Consider the following 21,620-nt stretch of genomic DNA (forward strand, 5'->3'; position numbering starts at 1 on the left):
GGACTAGATGGGCCTCCTTGGGCCTGATCCAGCAGGGCTGTTCTTATGTTCTTAGCAACCCTGCGAGGTGGACCAGGCTGCTGCGAATGATGGGTGATTGGCCCAATGAGGTCCCTCCTTGACCAGGTTCAGGACCAGATGATGACATGCTGCTGAGTCCCTAAGCTTAAAAGAGGCCCTGGGCTCTATCTGGCTTCTTCGCTTGTGCCCCAATCCAGCACTGCCCAAGTCCAGTGCCCTAACCACCACCTCACACTCTGAGAAGAAGGACTAGGCTTCAGCCTGCCCGCAAACCCAGTTGCAAAGGGGGATGGCTGGAAGGGGAGCAGCACTCTGCACAGGCTCAGGGGACTGCCCTTCGCTCCAGACACCACCTCCAGGACAGCTGCTGTGTACAAACAGAACTGTGTGCTAAACTTTTCCTGGGTGAGTGGTTGAAACAGTTTGGTATTTTTCCAAGCGGCAGCAGCTTTGGAGAGCAATGCTGTGGAACAAAATCCTAGAATGCAGTGCAGTATTTAAAAAGCACCCCTGAAGCACAGAGTGGCAAAGGTACTGTACACAACAGAAAGGCTGCGGGAGGGGACAGAACTGCACATGTGAATACTCCATAAAGCGCAGGGGAAGCAGAAGTCTGCATAAGGAAGAGCCCTGCTGGATCAGGCCCAAGGTCTACACAGTGGCCCACCTGATGCCTCTGAGAAGCCCAAAGGCCAGAGGTCTGTGCCTGCCCTCTCTCCTGCTGCTGTGGCTCCCCTGCAACTGGGATTTGGAGGCATCGTGCCTCTGTGGCTGGAGGTGGCTTATAGCCACCAGACTAGTAGCCATTGATGATATTATTATTGATGATGATAATTCGATTTCTATACCGCCCTTCCAAAAATGGCTCAGGGCGGTTTACGTAGAGAAATAATAAATAAATAAGATGTCTGTCCTCCAAACCCCTTTTAAAGCCATCCAAGCGAGTGGCCGTCACCACATCCCATGTATGACTGGCGCAGTGCGCATCCTGTTCAGCATCGTAGGGGATCCATAAGGGCTGCCGTGCCCCGATTGTTGGACAGCACAGCCCCTTGGGCAATGGCACCTGAGGCCATCTCTGGCTCTTCTCACCTGGGTCCTTCTGCCAAGGAGCACACGGTTATGTTTATCCTCACAACGACCCTGCGAGGTAGTTGAGGCTGAGAGAGAAGTGACTTTGCCAGAGTCACCCAGTGATTTCCATGGCTGAGCAGGGGTTTGAACTCGGGTCTCCTGAATCTTGGTCCAACACTCTGACCACTACACCACGCTGGCTCTCTGTTGGGCACAGCAGCATTGCCGCTCTGAGCTTTAGGGGCCCTGTAATACACTGCATTCTGGGGGATTCCGTCTCACAGTTCCTAGCATTGCTCTCCAAAGCTGCTGCCACTTGGAAAAATATTGATCCGTTTGAAGGACATTTATTTGTGTGATTTTAGCCCCAAGCCAAAAGAAACGGCAAACCGTAAAAGAGAATTACCAAGCAGAGCATTAGAACAACATCTACAGAAGCCACCTCTGGTCCTCGCAAATGGCCTGGCAAAAGTTTTCTGGATGTGGGGAAAGCCCTGATGCAAGACGGAGGATCAAGGCAGGTCAAGTTTATTTACGGTCAAAGACCAGAATTCAAAACATCTGTACAAATAGGAATCAACAGTGCTTACAGTAACTTGCTATAATGTCCCAAATAAACCCCAAGTTATTGCCTAACTTTCCTAGCCACCACACAGAACTTTGCGACATTAGTCGTTATCTCCTCCTTCTAATCAGAAAGCAAGTAATTAACATAAAATATGTCTGTATGCCCTGGATAATCAACCAATAGCAGAGCAATAAAACGTTGACAAAAGTCCCTGTAAAGGGAACAGTAAAGTAAAATGTGAAAAATCGATCCCCAGACTCCAGAATCACACAGGCACAGTCTCTGCTCTTTAGGAATCCATCTGAACCTACCCTCCAAATCAGCCGAAGGTAATACATTAAATCCGGCCAACGTGAACATTTAGCGATTGTGAGTTTATCTAAATTACTCGCAGGTTTGTTGTTACAGGGCTGTAGCCCCCAAAACTTCCTTGGGGATTAAAGACCGATCAATTTGTGCCTCAAGAGGGAGAGTTGGTTGGGGCTCTCTTCAGGGACAAGGAGGGGAGTGCACTCTATGCATGCTCATACATGATGAACTCATAAACTCATACATGATGTTAATTTCATATGCATCCAGACCAATTTATATTTGCAGCAGAATCAAGCAGTAAAAAAATCATTCTGCTAACTGAGCAAAGATGCACCTTTTTAATGTGGTGCCTCTTTGGGCAGAGGGAGAGCAACTGGCCTTATCCACCCCCAGCACAGCATCCCTCCAGTGGTTGTTGCTGCGGTCTACCTTGTGTTTCTTTTTCGATTGTGAGCCCTTTGGGGACAAGGAGCCATTTTCGTATAACTTTGCTGTAAGTTCTCGCTTTGAGAACTTTTTTTCCTTGAAAAGAAGTCTGTCTATCTATCTATCTCTTGATCGGTCGATCTGTAGCCTTAATCAGTAATAATAACTCCTTGGAGTGATGGACTAGCCAGACCTGAACATCCCACCTCCAGGAACTTAAGGTCACTTAACTAGATCACAGAAGCCCTATTCAGACATTATGCTGTACAAGTGTACAGATGTTGGTGCACTTGCACATGTGTTTGTGTGAATGACTGTACCCATGTTCACCTTAAAAATGAACCTAGGTACAGCCTCTTCGAATGCTTGGTACAGATGGGAAGTGTACTGCTGTACCTGCTTTCAGCATAACGCGAATGAGTGTGTACCTGAGTACGTGTATACGCTTGTCGTAGGAGTGTTGAACGTAAGCTGTGAACAGAGCTTGAGTCATTTGACTCAGGGACTATCTCACTTGAGAGGAAGTCCCACGAAGCAAAGTGCTCAGGAGAGTGCAGAATAGGTGCCCATTGTTATGTCTCTGGGACATGTTACGTAGGTGCAGGAAGAAATACAAAGGTTGACCAGTTGCTGAGTTTATTGATCCACAGTCAAGAAGAGCTAATTGTTAGCAAGTGTCTCCTCAATGAAGGACAGGAGCTCGGTGACCCGGGCGTAGACCCCAGGGCTGGAGGTGGAGCACGTGCTGCTGCCCCAGGAGACGATCCCTGCCAGCGTCCAGGCGCCATTTTTCTGGCACACCAGGGGGCCACCGGAGTCACCCTGGGGAGAGAAATCACACCGGCATGTCAAGGGAGCTTCTGTGGGGAGGGACCAGAGCTTGCGGCTACTGTCTGAACCTTGGCTTGCTTTTGAGGCAAGGGGTAGAGGTGAGTCTGTGGCCAGAATAAAGACAAGTGCTCTGAGAATGTGCAGAGTGCCATTCCTCTCTCAACAGAGTGATGACCCCAGGGCAGGGGGTTCCCATCCGATGGTCCTCCAGATGTTGATGGACAACAACTCCCATCATCCCCAACCCCACTGAGGCCGGGGGGGGTGTTGGGAGTTGTGGTGCCTCAGCACCTGGGGAACCCTCTGCCCTAGGCTACAGAACCCGGACTCCCAAGGCAGATGACTTGGCTTCCTGAGTGGAGTTGGCTCCCAGAAATGCAGCACAGGAGTATCAGCGGAGAGATGCAGGAGCAAGAGCGGGGAATGGGTGGGGCGGCCCTCTGGCGGGGCAAGGCGGGCCAGGGAAGGGGGCGGCATACCATGCAAGAAGAGGCCCCTGCAGCTCCGGCACAGACCATGACATCAGCGATGCGGTTGCCCCAGTACTTCTTGCACTGCTCGTTGGTCAGCAGTGGGAGGGCCACCTGCTGCAGCGTGTCTGGGGTGTTCTTGTCTGGAAAAGACCCAACAACGGAGATGCAATGTCGCTTTCACCGGCGGTGAAATGCGGCAGCAGGAGCAGAGAGCTGCAGAGGTCCAGAAATGATGTGCCGCGGCACGCTCCCATGAAAAAGCATTCCCAGTAGGGCAAGGGTTCTCAAACGCGGGCCCCCAGATGTTGCCGGACTACAACTCCCATCACCTCCTGCTGCATCGCAGCAGGGGATGGTGGGAGTTGTAGTCCAACAGCATCCGGGGGCCCACATTTGAGAGCCCCTGAAGTAGGGGGAAGTGCCCAGCTTGTGTTACCGCTGTGTTTGGTGAGGCCCCATCCAGTAGTCACGCAGGTCATGCCCCCGGGGAAGTCATCAGTGGCCGTGGGCAAGCACACAGGAGACACGCGAGCCGTGAGGCGGGCTGGGGTGGCCAGCTTCAGCAGCGTGATGTCATTCTTGATGGTGAACATGTTGAATTTGGGGTTCTTGAAGACCTGCCAAAGGAAACCATGGGGTCCAAGCCAACAGGCAGAATATGGAAGGGCTCCAGAAAGGAATCTCAGCAAGATGGGGGGGGAGAAGCAGGAGTAATGCCCCCCAGCCTCCTCTGCCCCTCTCTGTGTAGTCACCCTTGAGGCTGCTAAAGCTCCATCCTGTGGGGAGACCTAAGGAGGCTCTCGGTGACCCTGAGAAGGCATTGCACAGCACAATCCAGTCTGCAGGAACCCACAAATCCAGGCTTTGCTGACTAGCCAGTTATTATTTCTGGCGGCCACCAGCCCCCTCTCTTTGCCCGGCTCCGTTCCTGGCATGCAGGCAGAGGGCTTAGGAGGCAAGCGGGTCTTCTGTCCTTCGCACTGGGAGACCGAGATGGTGAGGAGCCGGGGTTGCCCTCTCCTGCTGCTCAGAAAGGAATCCCCACCTGGGGCTTGTTTAGTTTGGAAAAGAGCTGACTATGGGGAGACATGATAGAGGTGTACAAAATGATGCACGGAGCAGAGAGAGCAGACAGAGAGCATTTCCCCCCTCCCTCTCTCTCTCTCACAGCACTAGAACCAGGGGTCGTCCCATGAAACAGATGGCCAGGAAATTTAGGACCAACCAAAGGAAGTACTTTTTCACACGACGCCTAATTAACCTATGGAATTCCCCGCCACGGGATGTGGTGATGGCCACTAGCTTTGATCGCTTTAAAAGGGGCTTGGACAAATCCATGGAGGAGGCCAGGTCTGTCAATGGCTACTAGTCTGGTGGCTACAGGCCACCTCCAGCCTCGATATCCCAGTCGCAGGGGAGCCACAGCAGGAGAGAGGGCCTGCTCTCAGCTCTTGCCTGTGGGTTTCTCAGAGGCATCTGGGGGGCCGCTGTGGGAGACAGGATGCTGGACTGGAGGGGCCTCCTGGGGCCCGATCCAGCAGGGCTGTTCTTATGTTCCGTTGCTAACCTTCCCAAAAATGTCAGTGGGGATGAGACGTCTGGGGAGGGGTTCTGGGTGGCGCTGGGTGTCCTGCTTGCCAGAGGGCTGGTGGCGCTAGCCACTGGTGAGCAAGCAAATGGATTTGTCGATGCCTGCCGATCTGCACTGAGGTACCTTGATCTGGAACCCCGGGATTTTATCACTACACAGGAGCCCTGAGTATAGCAGAGGTCACTCGCGGCTTACCTTGGCGATATTTAGGACTTGAACATCCTCGGAAGGAGAGCCTTGGTCGAACTCACCCAGTACCACAAGATGGCTTGTCCTGGAATGAGGGAGGAGGCACAAAGGTTGGTTGGCAGGATGTTCATTCCGCACAACTTAGTGTCGACTCAAAGGGGTCGACGTGTGCATCATTTCAATAATCCTTACAACAGCCCTCTCAGGTAGACTAGGACTGTTCTTCCCACACTGCAGGTGCAGAATAGGCTGCGGGTAAAAGGGAACGGCGTCCCACCTTTTGAATTCCAGGTGAAACTGAGTTAGCAGATTCCCAGTTCATAGATCGAAATCTGAGGAATCGTCACTGGCCAGCTGCCCCCTCCTCACCCAAAACATAGAAGAGGTAATGCCTCAGATTCAGAGCTCATTCACAAGACCATTTCAGCAAGCAGCAGCCATTAAGATAACTCCAAAGGAAGGCAGCCTTGTAGCACCTCTTGAAGAGGCAAGCCCAGAAGGCATCAGGATGAGATAGGCCATGTGAGAGAACTGGCGAGAGTAGCTTCATTTTTGCAGCAGAAGCCTGTGTGTGAAACTGATGGGCTTTTATGCTTTCCTCTGGAGTCTGAAGAGGTCCAGGCAAAGATGGACACAGACAGTCCAACCCCCTCCTATGACATCTGTGCCCATACAGCATTCCTGCTCCCGCACCTGCCTTGGGGACAGATAGGGGGAGGACAGAGTTTGCAGTGGGTGCTTCTATTTTAATAGAAAATCTGTAGCATCCACCCCACATGGAGCCCCACACATATAAGGGTCTCTGCGTTCTCAGACAGCTAGGTGGTCTTGCAGATGAGGCAACGTCTAGAAGCAGATTTCTCTGGGATGCTTTCTCTACCTGACACTGCAGTGGGCAGCAGTGACCACCCAGTTTTCGTTGATCAGGGAGCCCCCGCAGAAATGGAAGCCGGTGTTGTCCTGGGGGAGGAAGGAAGGGGACAAGTGAGTAGCTGGGAGGGCCCAAGGGGTGCTTGGTTTCTCTGGAGCCCTCTCTGCAGAACTCTAGTCCTAGGAAGCTGCCTTCTACTGAGTCAGACCCTTGGTCCATCCAGCTCAGGATGGTCTGCACTGACCAGCAGTGGCTTCTGCAAGGTTCCAGGCAGGAGTCACTCACGGCCCTACCTGGAGATGCTGCCAGGGAGGGAAACAGGAACCTTCTGCATACAAGCACACAGATGCTCTTCCACTGAGCTATGGCCCCATCCCCTGAGGGGAGTATCCCACAGCAGACAGCGCTCGCTTGTAGCCACCCATCCAGATGCAAAGCAGGCAGACCCTGCTTAGCAAAGAGGACCATTTATGCTCGCTACCACTAGCCCGGATTTGCTCTGACAATGGCGCAGTGAGCCAAGAGAGCAAGCCTCAAGAGGTCCAAAAGGTAACCCCACCTAATTGAACAACGAGGCACCGTTTAAAGTGGTGATTCTCTTATGTTTAGCAGGGGGAGAGCAACTGGCCCTCTCTGACCCAGCACAGCATCCCTCCTGTGGCTGTTGCTGGGGTATTATGTTTCTTCTTACATTGTGAGTCCTTATGGGACAGGGAACCATCTGACTGACTGATTGATTGATTGATTTCCAATGTGAACCTCTCTGAGGAATTTGGTTGAAAAGTGGTAAATAAATATTAGAAGTCGTGCCAGCAGTAAGAGTTATCTGCCGCTTTGGTAAGGATGCACACATGGGTTACATCCTGACCATACAGTGGTCATACCAGTGCACTGCCCTCCTTGCCTTTCCTTTTTAGGTAACAAAAAAGAGAAAAAATGAAGGTGCAAAAGCAGGAAAAGACATTATCATTGTCATCACATTTTTATGTAATTTATTTTACATACTTATGTATGTATGTACTATATGTATGTATTTATTTTGCGGTACAAGACCAAACATAACATACATACCACATGCAGCAATAATACAATTACCAGAAGAAGGAAAAGAAAAAGAAAAAAAAGAATGACGCATAAAACATATCAATTAAAATTTGTTAAAACATTTCTTATTTTTATAGCAGCTGCACAAAATCTAGCCGTGGCCAAGGTAATTCCCTTGTGCAGACCTAACAGGAAGAGCTCAACATAGAACTCATCCTGATGTCCCCAAAATTTGCACAAATAAGGTTCGAGCCAGGAGGTACGGATGGTTTTGTAAAAGGTACAGTGTAAAAGCAATTACTTTTATAAATAAAAGTACAAAATTTACAAGCTGTTACAAATTTCTTGAGTAAATGTCAGCTGCCTGATTTTCACGAAGTATACCAACTGTGGCCTGCTTTAGGAGGCTGCTTATACTACACCCATTTCAGGGCCCTCCCTTTGAAAGGTTTTCCAGATAGTCCAGAGCTGGGGTTCCCCATATTGGGTCCCCAGAGGTTGTGGGACTACAAATCCCATCACCCCATCACAATGACTGAAGGCATGATGGGAATTGTAGTCCAACATCTGGGGGCTCAAGGTTGAGAACTGCTCTGGTGCTTTGTCTATTTTGTCACCCTAGGGAATCAGTCTTACTGCCTGTTGGCGACCCCAGCTTGGTAACATCTGCATACCCAGGACAGAAAAGCAATTGCAAATGTGCTTTGCCACCCTGAACAGGTGACACTTTTCTGTGACGCTAAAGCCCAGTTCAGACATTATGCTGTTCAAGTAAGTATACAGATGTCCATACACTTGTACACGCATTTGTGTGAACCACTGTACCTGCGTTCATTTCAAAAGTGAACCTGAAGACAGTCCCTATATACTTCTGTACCTGCATTCAGCATAACATGAGAACTCCATACACTGGTTGTACAAGTGTTGAGCATAATGTGTGAATGGGCCTTAAGAGCCAAATGTCATGTAATTCGTGATTGAGTAAAAGCAACTCTGGGGAGGGCGATCAAGGAATCAGCATGGGGCGGGGGAAGGCAGAAGTTTCTTCCTCCCCACTACAACTGAAAGCATGTTGAGCTCTTACCTGCAGGGAAACCTGCCAGGGCCATGATCCAGGCACTGCCTCCTCTCCATTGACAATCCGTGCATAGCCACTGAGCACGGGGCGGATGGCGGGAACGCCACAACCTGATGAGAAGATGAGATCTGGTTTTGTGGGGAACTTCCAACCTGCAGGTCTGGATTTAGGAGCACTCTGAGCTGGTCTTCCTCTTCGCCAGGTATCGCCAGGGACTAGCCCCAGAATCTATTTCCGGTACCAACGCTCAGCTCTACAACAGGTGGAGTATTTATAACAGGGAGGAAGGCAGAACAGCCTTCCCTCGCCAGGGAGCAATAGTTGGGGTTTCCACCAGAGTCTGTGATGGGCCGTGTAGCCCATCCAATCCCACAGGTGAGCAATGGGGTTGGGTTGACCCCAGTCGGACCAGAGAATAAGGAGCAAGCCTTGGAGGAAGGACATAGCCACAGAGGCCAACCCCTAGTAGGGAGCTACGGCGTGCATCTCTTTCAAAAAGAGGGCTCTGGCCATGGGGACACATCTATTGGCCATGCTGGGCAGCCCTTCTATGAGGCAGAACTAGGCAGTGGCCTAGGGCGCCAGTTCTTGGGGGGGGCGCATCAGCCGTGCCAGAACATAGCTCTGCCAATTCTTCTTTCTCTCCCGGAAGTAGTGCAAAAAGTCGTGTAAGAATGCAAGATGTAACCCTGCCCCCTGCTCCCCAAAGGGCCTGCACATTCCACACCCCAAAAAACAAAGTTGTCTTTGCTTGTTGCACCTCAGCCCCCAGTAAACAGCTAGTCTCCTCAGCTGCACTCCCTCTTTTGGAGATGAATTGCCTGCCTCAGCGTCTGTTCCCAAAAAGAAAGGGTCTCTGATTGGATTTCCAAATTCACAGCAGCATCTTTTCATCTCTGAAGTGTTCGAGTTTTCCCCCCATAATAGACTGGGAACTGGGAACTCTCTCCCACTGGATCCTCAAACCAGCGCGGGCTAGTCATTCGCTGGTCATCCATGCAGGCTGGTCACGAATGAGTCATCTGCGAGGCTCAGTTTAAAGCCAGGGCTCCCCACTTCTCAGCTGGGGTGGGGTGTGTGTGTGTGTGTGTGTGCGCGCGCGCGCGCCAAAACCAAACATTGCCTAGGGCACCCCGGACTCTAAGGCTGGCTCTGTCTACATGGGGCTGCACTTGAAGACTATCTGAAAATTGTGGCTGATACAGAATGTGGCAGCAGACTCCTGTGTCAGGCCGTTCCACTGGACCACATAACACAGATTCTGCTCCAACTGCAAGAGCTACTGATTTTGAATCAGTTCCATCAGCTACCGATTCATTTCCAAGCTTAATTCAAACTTCTGGTTATTAGTACCTTTCAAGCCCTTCATGTCTGGGGCCCAAAGTACTTGAAAGACCACCTCTCCCATATGAACTTTCCCTCTTGCTACAGTCTTTCGGGAAGGCCATGCTGGGTGTCCGGGTCCCTCTCTTTTCTGCGGGATGGTTGAGATACACATGCATCAGTAGCAGCGCCCAGAGCATGGCATTCCCTGCGCCTGGGAGCTTCATCGCGCCCTCTCAGTTTATTGCTATCGCTGCCTCTGGAAAACTTTCATTTTATAAATGGTTTTTAATTTGTCTAAATGAGCCAAATCAATGCTGCAGTTGGCATTTTGATATTGGGCTCTGTTTCATCCTTTCCGTTGCACTGAATGGTTTTCAGGGGTTCTCAAACTTGGGTCCCCAGATGTTGTTGGACGACATCACCCATCGTGCCCTGCCACAAGGGCCACTGTGGCTAAGGATAATGGGGGCTGTAGTCCAGCAACATCTGGGGGCCCAAGTTTGAGAACCTCTGGTTTCATTGCCTTATCTGGTTACGGCAGGCCACGTTGGGTATTGTTGGGAAGGTGGGATATACATATTTTCAACCAAGAAATACTTATAGATACCTCTCAGGAAGCAGTGCACGAAGGAGGGGTGGGCGCTGCCTCCCTGTCCTTCCCACCCCACCCCAGTCTCTTGCCCCCAATGGCAGCAGGCCGTGCTGGCACTCACCACTGGCCAGACCCAGGAGGGCCAGACAGGACAGGAGCCAGATGGCTGCCATCTCGATCCTCACAAAAGGCAGGGATGAAGCAAAAGCAGCAGAGCGTTATATATGCTGCCGGCCAGGGATGGTTGGCAGAGGAGGGGGGTCAGCTGAAGGTTCCCCCCCCCCGGCCTCCTATCTGAAGACCTTGAAGATAAGCAGCAGGCTGCATGGGGGGGGGTTGGGCCGAGGTCCGGGGGGGGGGGGCCTGGCACAGGGACAGACACAGCTGCCAGCCGGGCTGGAGGCAGGTGCACCACGGCCAGATTGTTTCCCGACTCCTCTCTCTCTCCCTAGGCCCTCCCTGGCTCTGTTTTGTCCCCATGTTGCCTTCTTAAATCTTTTCTCCCAGAGGAGAAACCAGCCTTGCAGGAAAGTAAAGGGTGCCGACGAGCTGGTGTCGACTCCTGGCACCCACAGAGCCCCGTGGTTGTCTCTGGCAGAATACAGGAGGGGTTGACCATTGGGGTTGACCTCCTCCAGTATGAGATGATGCCATTCAGCACCTTCTTGTATCGCTGCTGCCCGATAGAGGTAGTTCCCATAGTCTGGGGAACAGACCAGTGAGGATTCGAACCGGCAACCTCTGGCTTGCTAGTCAAGTCATTTCCCCACTGCACCATTAGGTGGCAGTGCGTGGGAATTTGCTCAGCAGGGGTTGCCTTGGTTTGCATGTGGATGAGTGACTACATGTGAGTGTTGTTTGCTGTAAGATGTAAGATCTTCCCCTAGGGGATAGCTCAGGCATAGAGCATCTGCTTGGCATGCAGAAGGTCCCAGGTTCAATCCCTGGCAGCATCTCCAGGTACAGCTGGGAAAGATTCATCTGAAACCCTGGAGAGCTGCTGCCAGCCAGTGTTGGCTAAGATAGACCAATGCTCTGACTCAGTACAAAGCGGCTTCCTATATTCCTATGTTAACTGCAAACATTGTGATTCCTCAGCATTCAGCTCCCTCCTTTTTAACTCCTTCTAAAAGTTAATGACTTTTAACCACCTTAAGTGGCTCAGCGGGAAAATAACTTGCCTAGCAAGCCAGAGGTTGCCAGTTCAAATCCTTGCTGGTCTATTTCCCAGACTATGGGAAACACCTCTGTTGGGCAGCAGCGATATAGGAAGGTGCTGAAAGGCATCATCTCATACTGCATGGGAGATGGCAATGGTCAACCCTTCCTGTATTCTACCAAAGACAACCACAGGGCTCTGTGGTCGCCAGGAGTCGATACCGACTCGAGGGCACAACTTTTTACTCTTATCAGAATATCAAAACTACAAAAAAGACAACCATAGATATGAGCCAACAAACTTTTCACAAAATAACGACGATGACAAACGACTTGTTAGCCACCCACCCCATAACAAATTGTTCTTTAGGTGGTTCACAACACAACATTTAAAAACATCCACAAATCACATCACAACAACACACACAAAGTACAATACGACACAATTTTAAAACATTGTTTAAAATCAACAAAGTGACGGTGCCAGGCGAGCCTCACTGGGGTACCATTAACTGGGTGCCTCCGCCAAAAAGGCCCTCTTCCTTGTGGCCGCCCACCTCACCTCATTTTCATCGTGTGATAAAACAACTTCCAGCACAGATCTTAAACAATGTCCTGCTACAGCCATGCTACTCTGAACATGCCTGGCCTCATCTGATCTCGGAAGCTAAGCAGGATTGGGCCTGGTTAGTACTTGGATGGGAGAACCCCCAATCAAGACCAGGGTGCAGCTCTTGAGGCCGCTGGTCCTCTTTCCCAGCCCCTGAGCCACTAAGACTTGCCTCGGACATCACAATGCCCCGTGCTCTGCATGGAGCAAGGATTCTGTGGCAGTCAAGCAGGGTTCTTTGACAGATGGGTTGACATAGCAAGTCCGAATACGACAAATATTTATATACTGCTTTTTAACAAAGGTTTCCAAAGCAGTTTACCTAGACGTAAATAAATAAAATGTCTCTCTGTCCCCAAAGGGCTCACAACAATCTGAAAAAGAATCCAGCCACAGCCACTGGAGGGGTGCTGTGCTGGGGATGGAGAGGGCCAGTTGCTCTCCCCCTGCTCAGTCAAGAGAATCGCCACTTTCAGAAGGTGCCTCTTGGCTCAGTGAGCAGGGGTCTGCGAGTCTGCCCAACTCAGGAGGGATGGAGCCCGCTGGACCTTGCTCCCATCTGGCAGGGATACAATCCTGGCCCCCAAGACAGCAGCCTGGAAACCGTCCAGCTGCGATTAGTCTAAAAATAAGCCGCCGCTCTCCAAGGTGGGCACCGTCGCCACTTCCTGCCAATCATTCATCACGTTATCAAGGGACAGGTTTGCTTCTTCCCACGTCCGCTCTGAGTATTCGCTATAAAAAACCAGACTCCCTGCAAGTCGATCTCAAACACGTCTTTTCCAGAATTAGCACGATGGCCTTGTGGTTCTTTACCTGCCTGGCGCTCTTCAGCGCGGCACAGAGTAAGTATCCGCAGGCCTCCTGTTCTGTGCTCCATCTGGGGTGGAGGGTGGGACATTATTTGGAAGCTGCCGTTCACCCATCGATTGCCTGCACTGACCGGCAGCGGCTCTCCAAGGTTGCAGGCAGGAGTCCTGACCAGCCCTACCTGGAGGTGCTGCCAGGGACGGAACTGGGAACCCTTTGCATACGGAGCGCAGACTCTTCTACTGAGTTACGGCCCCAGCCCCCGAGCAGAGCAGAGCCTGCTTAGCAAAGGGAACAGGTCACGCTCACTACCATCAGCCCAGCTCTCTTCCCCTTCTCATTGCTCTGTTGTCCAAGCTTTGGTCGACCAAAGTGGCAAGAGCAATGCAGATACAGTGGCAAGGTTCCCATCCTACAGCCTGGACTACAATTCCCACCCTTCCCATCCACAAGGACCATTCCTCCCTCCTCCGACCTAGTTGTTTGCTCCCACACGATCGGAAATCGGAAGCACGGACAGCTCCGGAAGTGGGTAGGACGAGCATTCTACCCAGTTTTCGAGCAAGTGAACTGCCTCATTGTGTCATTTGGCCCTGGTTGAGGCATGCACACCCACAAATACCTGCCTCTGCCCCTTCCATTTCTCCTCCTCCTCCTCCTCCTCCATAGCGGCCACTGCTTGTCTCCGTGAGGGTCCTCCTCCATTGCTGTCCTATTGCACTCCTGGACTGTTTCTGAAAGGGGGAAGCAGTGAAAGAGGAAATGTGAAATGCTGAGTAGAGGCCTGGAGATGCCCTTTTCATAATCAGTCCAGTGGTGAACCAGGAAGGTGGTGGAGGTGAGTGAGCAGCACCAAGTCAGGAGGGAGAAGGGGAGGACCAAGAAGAAGAAAGAGGAGGAAGAAGGCCAGCTTGGAGTGACTCTTTTTCTGAGGGCACCAGGAAGCAGAGGGAGGGGAGGCACCTGTTGCCCTGATGATGCCCACTGACCCACTGCCGGAGGTGACCACCACCCCTCGCCCCATAGCAAGGCACAGAAGTGGGGAAGGCCTCACTTTCTTCTCGTTTCTAGGCTGCGGCGTCCCAGCAATCCAACCTGTCCTTAACGGCTACAGTCGCATTGTCAACGGAGAAGAAGCAGTCCCTGGATCATGGCCCTGGCAGGTCTCCTTGCAGGTAAAGACAGTTCGGAAGGGGCTGGAACCCTTGTTCTTTTTCACCAGTTGGACAGTAGTTTCTTGCCTCAGAGCTTAACTTTTGAATACTTTCTGTTTTTAATTGCAGCCGACCCCAGTGTTAGAATATGTGCAATACTACTAATCAAGAGGATCTAGTACCTCTGATCATGTGCAGAATGCCAGCAATCTGAACCTGGCTGCACTCAAATGTTTGAAGCTCAGAAAGATGAGGCCGCCAACCAAACCGAAGCACTTGTAGTTCCCGGTTTGCAAACTGATTACAACCCATCCATCAATATTCATTCTGGCTCATTAAACTATAAGAGCCAAGTAATTGTCGCCCCCCAACTCTGGAACCTCTCTGCCCCTCACATCCTTCCAGTACTGTCTTTCCCACCCATTCCCCCCCCCCTTCCTCGGCACTGCCAGACTTTCTCTCACGACTGTGCAAGACACCACACCCTGGAAGGCTAGGAAGTCGGGGCACTTCAGGACACCCCCCCAACCCCCATCAATTGACTAGCCAGCCTGTGCAAAACATGCCCCCCAACCCTGCCCTGTGGGATTTCGCTCTTCTCTGTGGAAAATAAGCACAGTTGCTGCCACCAAGGAGAGGCAAAGCTGCCCCTAAAACAGGGATACTCAACCAGAGGGTCTCCAGCTGTTGGACTACAACTCCCATCACCCCCAGCTGCAAGGGATGATGGGAGTTGTAGTCCATCAACAGCTGAGACCCTCAGGCTGGCCACCCCTGCTCTAGAATCTTGGAAGACTGTTTCAGGGCCGCACCCAGAATTAGTACTGGTTCTCCACCCTCCACATTTCCTCCGGTGCTCCAAGGTTGGGCTCAGAGTGTCTTCAGTGGGAACGTTGGGAGGCTCACCTCTAGGCAGGCTGTCCATCTTGAACCAGCTCCTCTTCTTGGCCTGCCTTGCAGGAGACGAGCGGGTGGCATTTCTGCGGCGGGTCTCTGGTCAGCGAGAATTGGGTGGTGACGGCGGCCCACTGCGGAGTCACGTGAGTAGAGAGAGCCCCCCCTCCCCTCCTCGTGGAGACCGAAACCCCAGAAATCACGGAGGTGGGGGAGAGACTACCCACGCATGAGGCGAGGCCAGGGCTTCTCAACCTGGGGCCTCCACATGTTGTTGGACTACAATGCCCATCATGCTCAGAGGCCGTTGTGGCTGAGGATGATGGGAGTTGTAGTCCCCAAACATCTGGGGACCCAAGGCTGGTAGCTCCTGTTTTAGATGAGAAGCAGTGACAGTGGGGAGCAATTTTGAGCAGAGTAGTGGGAACAGCTGCCACCTAATGGCGCAGCAGGTGACTTGACTAGCAAGCCAGAGGTTGCTGGTTCAAATCCTGCTGGTATGTTTCCCAGAAACACCTATATTGGGCAGCAGCGATCTAGGAAGATGCTGAGAGGCAACATCTCATACTGTGCGGGAGGAGGCAATGGCCAACCCCTCCTGTATTCTAACAAAGACAACCACGGGGCTCTGTGGGTGCCAGGAGTCGACACCACCTCGAGGGCACACTTCAGTAGGGGCCACGGTTGCCAACCATTTCCCACGTTACTGGGTTTGGACTGGGACCTTGTTTATGCAAAGCAGGTGCCCTTGGGAATGTCCTAAAATGCATGGCAGGGAATGCCCACTGAAAAACCCTGGTTCCTTCCAAAGGGCTGTAGGAATGCATGGAAAATTCAATACATTCCATGATCATTTGGAATGGGGAATGTAGGAACATAGGAAGTTGCCTTCTACAGAGTCACATCATTTCTCAGGATTGTGTGCACGGACTGGCAGCGGCTTCTCCCAGGTTGCAGGCAGGAGTCTCTCTCAGCCCTATCTTGGAGATGCTTCCAGGAAGGGAACTCGGACCCTTCTGCACACAAGTCTGCAGATTCTCTTCCCAGAGAGAGAGCAGCCCCATCCCCAAAGAGGAGTCTCTCACACTGCTCACATGCAGTATCCCATTCAAATGCAAACCAGGGCAGATGCTGCTTAGCAAAGGGGACCATCCCTGCTTGCTGCCACAAGACCAGCTCTCCTCCCATAAACCTGGATGGGGTGATGCCACACCCTGCTAATGACCCATGGTGTCTTTACCTGGGAGCTGATCCTAGCCTTCGCTTGCTCTTTCCCCAGAAAATCCAATGTCGTGGTGCTTGGAGAACATGACCGCAGCTCCTCGGCAGAGAAAATACAGAAGCTGGCTGTTCAGAAGGTGGGTGTCGCAGCTAGGAGGCACCGTGAGATGGCTTGCCAGGGGTTTGTTGGTGGTGGGAGTGAAGAAGCGTTAGTCCCAGGATTTTGGAGGCTTTTACCCATCGGAGGCACTCTTAACTTGCAGGGATGAGTGAGTGTGCAAGTAGAGGACTCTGTCCTGCTTCCTCTGAGCTCTCTGGATGCCCCGTGTTGCTAAGTAGGGACCAGAGTGCTGATGGGGTGATGAACTCATTGCTGCCCATTGGGAGGGGCCGTGCCACCCTCTGGATCCTGCCCTTGAAGGAAGGGGGTTCTTTGTGGTCTTGGCCCGCCTCAGAAAATCACCTGTCATGAACCCCTCCATGCCACTTGAAAGCTTTTCACTGCTGGTTTTGTGAGGACATGGAGTTGGAGAGCTTTATGGCCTATGGCTGTAATAAAATGGATGGATTGAGTTGGAGAGCAGTTTGGGGAGAAGGTGCCCAAGAGAGGTGGGTCTAGAGCCCTCCAGAGCTGAGGGCCCTTCCTCTTGGCCATCTGTTTGGACACAGGCACCAGCTGCCTGTACTGAGCAGATGGACATCCCTTCCCATCTAAATATTTTTGGTTTGGTAGCAGTAACTCCCACCAAAGATTTTGAAGGCATTAATGGATCTGGCCCGACCCCTCTCCCTGTCCCAAGTAAAGATATCCCTGCAAGTTGTCTTTCCAGCCTCTTTTTCAAAACCTCCTGGGACAAGAGGTGGGCAAGAGGGAAGGTCCTCAACTCTGGGGGGCTGGCTGGGGCCCCCTTGTGACCCCCTTCCCCATTTGCTTTCCATGTCTTCATAGAACCAGCCAATGAAAGTTCAGATTCCTTAGGCTGGAAACTCTTCCAGATGTTTAGGAGCCTTCCGAATGAGGGAGATCATGAAGAAAATGGGGAGGGGTGGAGCTGGGGAATCAGGAACCTGGGGGCCTGGGTTCTTTGAACCCTTCTGCTCATTTATAGCTACACCCCTGAGCACATATGTGAATCCTGCTAACATGGACACAGAAAGCAAAAAAGAGCCATTTAAAAATCTCTCTCTCTCTCTCTCTCTCAGGCTTTTAATTAAGATTAATTTTAAACTGCTTTAATTGTTCTCATCCTGTGAAATTATTTTGTTTCACTCTGAATTGTTTTCAGTTGTTTTTATTCTGTGAAAGTGTTTTAATTGTTTGTTTTTGTTTTTATGTTGTGATTTGGATTGCATACACTGACTAGATAGATAGGTAGGCAGATGGAATACTGAATATGGCCCCCTTGAACATCCTTAGGATGGAAGACCCCTCCCCAAGTGAGCTGATGGGTCTCTGCTGTGCCCATAGTGAATCTATGCCCATTCATCCAGCAGAACCCAGATGTGTACACAGATACACAGGCTGATTCATTAGGACAAATCCAAGAGCACAGCCACCCACATGCAAGTGTGTGTGTGTGTGCGTGCGTGTGTGTGCATGCAAACACACACACACATACAAAGGGCACATGCGTCACCAGCTTCAAAGCTTTTGAATGCCGGCCCAAGTCTGTGTTTTGCATTTCTTGTGCATATTTTAAAAAAATGAAAGTAAAACTGGCTTGTGTGGCCAGGGGGAGGGGAGGGGAGGACGCGGCAGTGTCCTCCTTCTAGTTCCATATCGGCTCTCCTGCGTTTCCTCTGCACTTTGGAAGAGCAGAAGAGCGGTCTCGCCATCCCGCCCTCCTCCAGCCCTGCCCTGTGCTCTGACCTCTCCCCCTCAGGTCTTCACCCACCCGGACTGGGACCCCGTCACTGTCAACAATGACATTGCCCTCATCAAGCTGGCCACCCCCGCCCAGATGACCGATAAGGTCTCCCCCGTGTGCCTGACAGACAGCTTGGACCACTTCCGGAGCGGAGACCGTTGTGCCACCACCGGCTGGGGAAAGACCCGCTACAATGGTGGGTCTGATGGAGGCGGGCGGGAGCTGGGATTCCCTTGCAGAGCGGGGTGTATCTTGGCCACAGCACAGCCCCAGAGCAAGCGCTTTCCGAAGGCCTGCTATGGACGCCAGGCCCCAGGAGGTGTGCAGAGATCAGAAGCGGCAGCTGTGGTCCATTTCCTGAAGCCTCCTTAAGAACAGCCCTGCTGGATCAGGCCCAAAGAGGTCCATCTAGCCCAGCATCCTGTCTCAAATAGTGGCCCACCAGATGCCACTGGGAGCCGCAGGCAGGGGTTGAAAGGGGCCTGCCCTCCCTCCTGCTGTTGCTCCCCTGCAACTGATACTCAGAGGTATCCTGCCTTTGAGGCTGGACGTGGCCTTTAGCCTCCGACTGGTAGCTGTTGACAGACCTCTCCTCCATGAAGTCATCCAAACCCCTCTTCAAGCCATCCAGGTAGTTGGCTGTCACCACCTCTTGTGGCAGAGAATTCCACAAGCTGATTATGTGTTGTGTGGAAAAGTACTTCCGTTTGCTAGTCCTAAATTTCCTGGCAATCAGGAAACACACACACACACACACACACACGAGTGCCCTCTCTCCTGGCGATTGCAAGCCAGATTGGCCAGCTGTGGTTTGCTGGGAGAGTGGCAACCCCTAAGATGTGGCTTGCAGGTGCACACGGGGCATGTGTGTAAGCCACTTCTTAGGGGTTGCCTCTCTCCCAGCAAACTGCAGCTGGCCACCCTGGCTTGCAACCACCAGGAGGAGGAGAGCGGGGCTTGTGTCCTTTGCCCTGCACACTTTAGCAGCCATTCAGGCTGGGGTGGGGGGGGCGCATGGGCAAGCCTTATGGCCAGCCTGTCAGTGCGCTCATGGTGGGGGGGGGTCGCCCTTCCTACATGTCCCTGTTTCTGCTGCTCTCCTGCCACAGCCTTCACCACTCCCAGCAAGCTGCAGCAGACCGTCCTGCCCCTCCTCTCCAACGAGCAATGCCAGGACTACTGGGGCAGCAGCATCTCCGACGTGATGATCTGCGCGGGAGCAGCTGGCTCCTCTTCGTGCATGGTGAGTGCTCCCGGCTCCCCCCCCCCGGCCAATCCTAGATCACTAAATCCTCATTGCCAAACCCTTGGAAGAAGGCAGCAAGTGGCTCATCATGGCCCCTAGACACACAGACACACACGCACACTCCTTTTTGTCAAGGGTTCCCAACCACCGGTGCTCCAGATGTTGAGGAACTACAACTCCCATCATCCAAGTCACAGTAAGCTGTAGCTGGGGATGATGGGAGTTGTCGTGTCGCAACATCTGGAGTACAGGTGGGGGAGATCTGGTCTTGGGGTAGCAAGCATGACTTGTCCCCTTTGCTAAGCAGGGTCCACCCTTAGTTGCATATGAATGGGAGACTATATTTGTGAGCACTGTAAGATATCCCCCCCTTAGAGGATGGGGCCGCTCTGGGAAGAGCAGCTGCCTGCAGAAGGTTCCCAGTTCTCTCCAGAGAGGGCCGGGAGAGACTCCTGCCTGCAACCTTGGAGAAGCCGCTGCCAGTCTGTGTAGACAATACTGAGCTAGATGGACCAAGGGTCTGACTTAGTAGAAGGCAGCTCTCTTATGTTCCTGTGACCCCTGGTGCTAACAAATATGGCATAACCTCTGTTCCAGCAGTAGCACTCCAATGGCTGGCGACAGTTTAGGATCCCCACTTCACGGCCCTGGCATCATGGTAGCCCCTTCCCTGGGGATCTGAGCTCACTCTTGAACACTCTTGAACATTTTCAGGAACTGCCAAGGGAGTTGTCGAAACTGCCTTTCGACAGCCAGAGCCAATCAATGTTCACGCCATTATCCAAATCTAAGTTTGAAGTAGGTTAATGACATCAGCATGATGGTGTGAACCCACCCCAAGGTGCGAATCTCAGATTCATCCCAGTTCATAAACCAGCTTGGCATGGGTTTAGTGTGGCCTGGTTCTCACAATCATTCAAATCTAGGTTTAATGTGGGTTACCAACTTCTGCATGATGATGTGAACCAATGCGAAGATAGTTCATTGCTTGAGATGAATCTGAGATTCTCAGCTTGGCATGGGCTCACACAATCATGTACATGTTGGTAACCCACATTAAACATAGATTTGAATGCTTGTGTGCACAAGGCCATTATGTTTTTCAGAGAATCAAAGGTTAGAGCTGCTTGTGGTGTGTGTATGCTCATGCCGCTTTTGCCTGTGATCAAGAGGTGTTGCAGGTTCTTGCACTGTATCAGAATCCTGCCAACCCCACTTAATCAGAAGCAACCACAGGCCAAAAGGAATACGTATATATAACATGGAAAACGTTGCTTCTCAAAGACCATTTTCAGCTCTTAAAATGATGGTCTGTCTGCAGCTTTAATCTGATGCAGTGTTACTTGCCTTGCTGTAAAGAACTCTAAATAAATAAGTTAGCAGGCGTTAAAGGAGTGTGAAAATAAACCTGTTTGCTTTTTAGCCACTGTGAACAGAACTGTGAGCAGATCAAGGTAGTTACAGGGTGGCACAGGCTCTGTGGTTAAGGTTGCCATCGTTTTTTCTGGCAGGACTTCTGTGCCTTTAGTAGCTGTTCTACAGACAGAAATTCCACAGATGCAGCCTTCATCAGCGTGGTATTTTCCATGCTGGGAAAAGCTACACCTGTGGGGTCTCTGGCTGCCATAGCGCTGTAGAAAATGCAGGCATCTTCAAAAGCTTGCTGCCTGTTATTAGCTGGTCCGAATAAAAGCTTGCATGAAACTGCCACCTGGGTTTTTCCCAATGGACCAACATGGCTACCTTAGATTTCTGGTCCGAAGGGAGGGAAGAGGGAAGAAAACGTTCGTGCCTGGGACACCCGTGTCTAAGCTGCTCTTTTGTGTGTCTATAGGGTGACTCCGGCGGACCCCTTGTGTGCCAGCGGGATGGCATCTGGAAGCTGGTGGGCATCGTCTCTTGGGGCAGCAGCCGCTGCTCAACCACCACACCCGCTGTATACGCCCGGGTTCAAAGCCTCCGCGACTGGGCGGAGCGGACCATGGCCAGTAACTGAGCCGCCTAGGCTGGGAAGGCAGGATCTGAGGGCAGGAGGGCGAATAAAGGTTGTTTCTCCTCCGTGACCTGTGTCCACTCCTTGCTTTGTTCCTGCTACACACCAAAACCCCATCTCGGGCCTGTGCTGATAGTCTGACCCCCCCCAGGCTTTCCTCCCCCTGCCCCAGACACAAGGCTTGTTCACACAATTGTTTGAATCTGGGTTTAATGTGTGTTACCAGCATTATTATTACTATTTATTATTACTATTTATTATTATTATTAT

At 51.8% G+C, this 21,620-nt stretch overlaps 2 protein-coding genes across 2 annotated transcripts; one reads left to right on the forward strand and one right to left on the reverse strand.

Annotated features, from left to right (window-relative positions):
• Positions 1–3,061: 3,061 nt before the first annotated feature.
• On the reverse strand, positions 3,062–10,569 carry LOC128334445 (chymotrypsinogen 2-like). Its single transcript, XM_053271298.1, has 7 exons — positions 10,518–10,569; positions 8,485–8,588; positions 6,366–6,445; positions 5,492–5,570; positions 4,142–4,322; positions 3,712–3,845; positions 3,062–3,223 (listed from the first exon to the last, which is right to left on the reverse strand). Exons 1-7 carry the CDS (start codon positions 10,567–10,569, stop codon positions 3,062–3,064), a joined length of 792 nt encoding a protein of 263 aa, XP_053127273.1.
• Positions 10,570–12,957: 2,388 nt separating this feature from the next.
• Positions 12,958–21,420, forward strand: LOC128334443 (chymotrypsinogen A-like). Its single transcript, XM_053271296.1, has 7 exons — positions 12,958–13,009; positions 14,046–14,149; positions 15,089–15,168; positions 16,302–16,380; positions 18,127–18,307; positions 19,221–19,354; positions 21,192–21,420. The coding sequence occupies exons 1-7, from the start codon at positions 12,961–12,963 to the stop codon at positions 21,351–21,353; spliced, it is 789 nt and encodes a 262-aa protein (XP_053127271.1). The 5' UTR covers positions 12,958–12,960; the 3' UTR covers positions 21,354–21,420.
• The last annotated feature ends 200 nt before the right edge of the window (positions 21,421–21,620 follow it).

This window comes from Hemicordylus capensis, chromosome 9 (genome assembly GCF_027244095.1).
Source record: "Hemicordylus capensis ecotype Gifberg chromosome 9, rHemCap1.1.pri, whole genome shotgun sequence".
Classification (NCBI taxonomy): Eukaryota; Metazoa; Chordata; class Lepidosauria; order Squamata; family Cordylidae; genus Hemicordylus; species Hemicordylus capensis.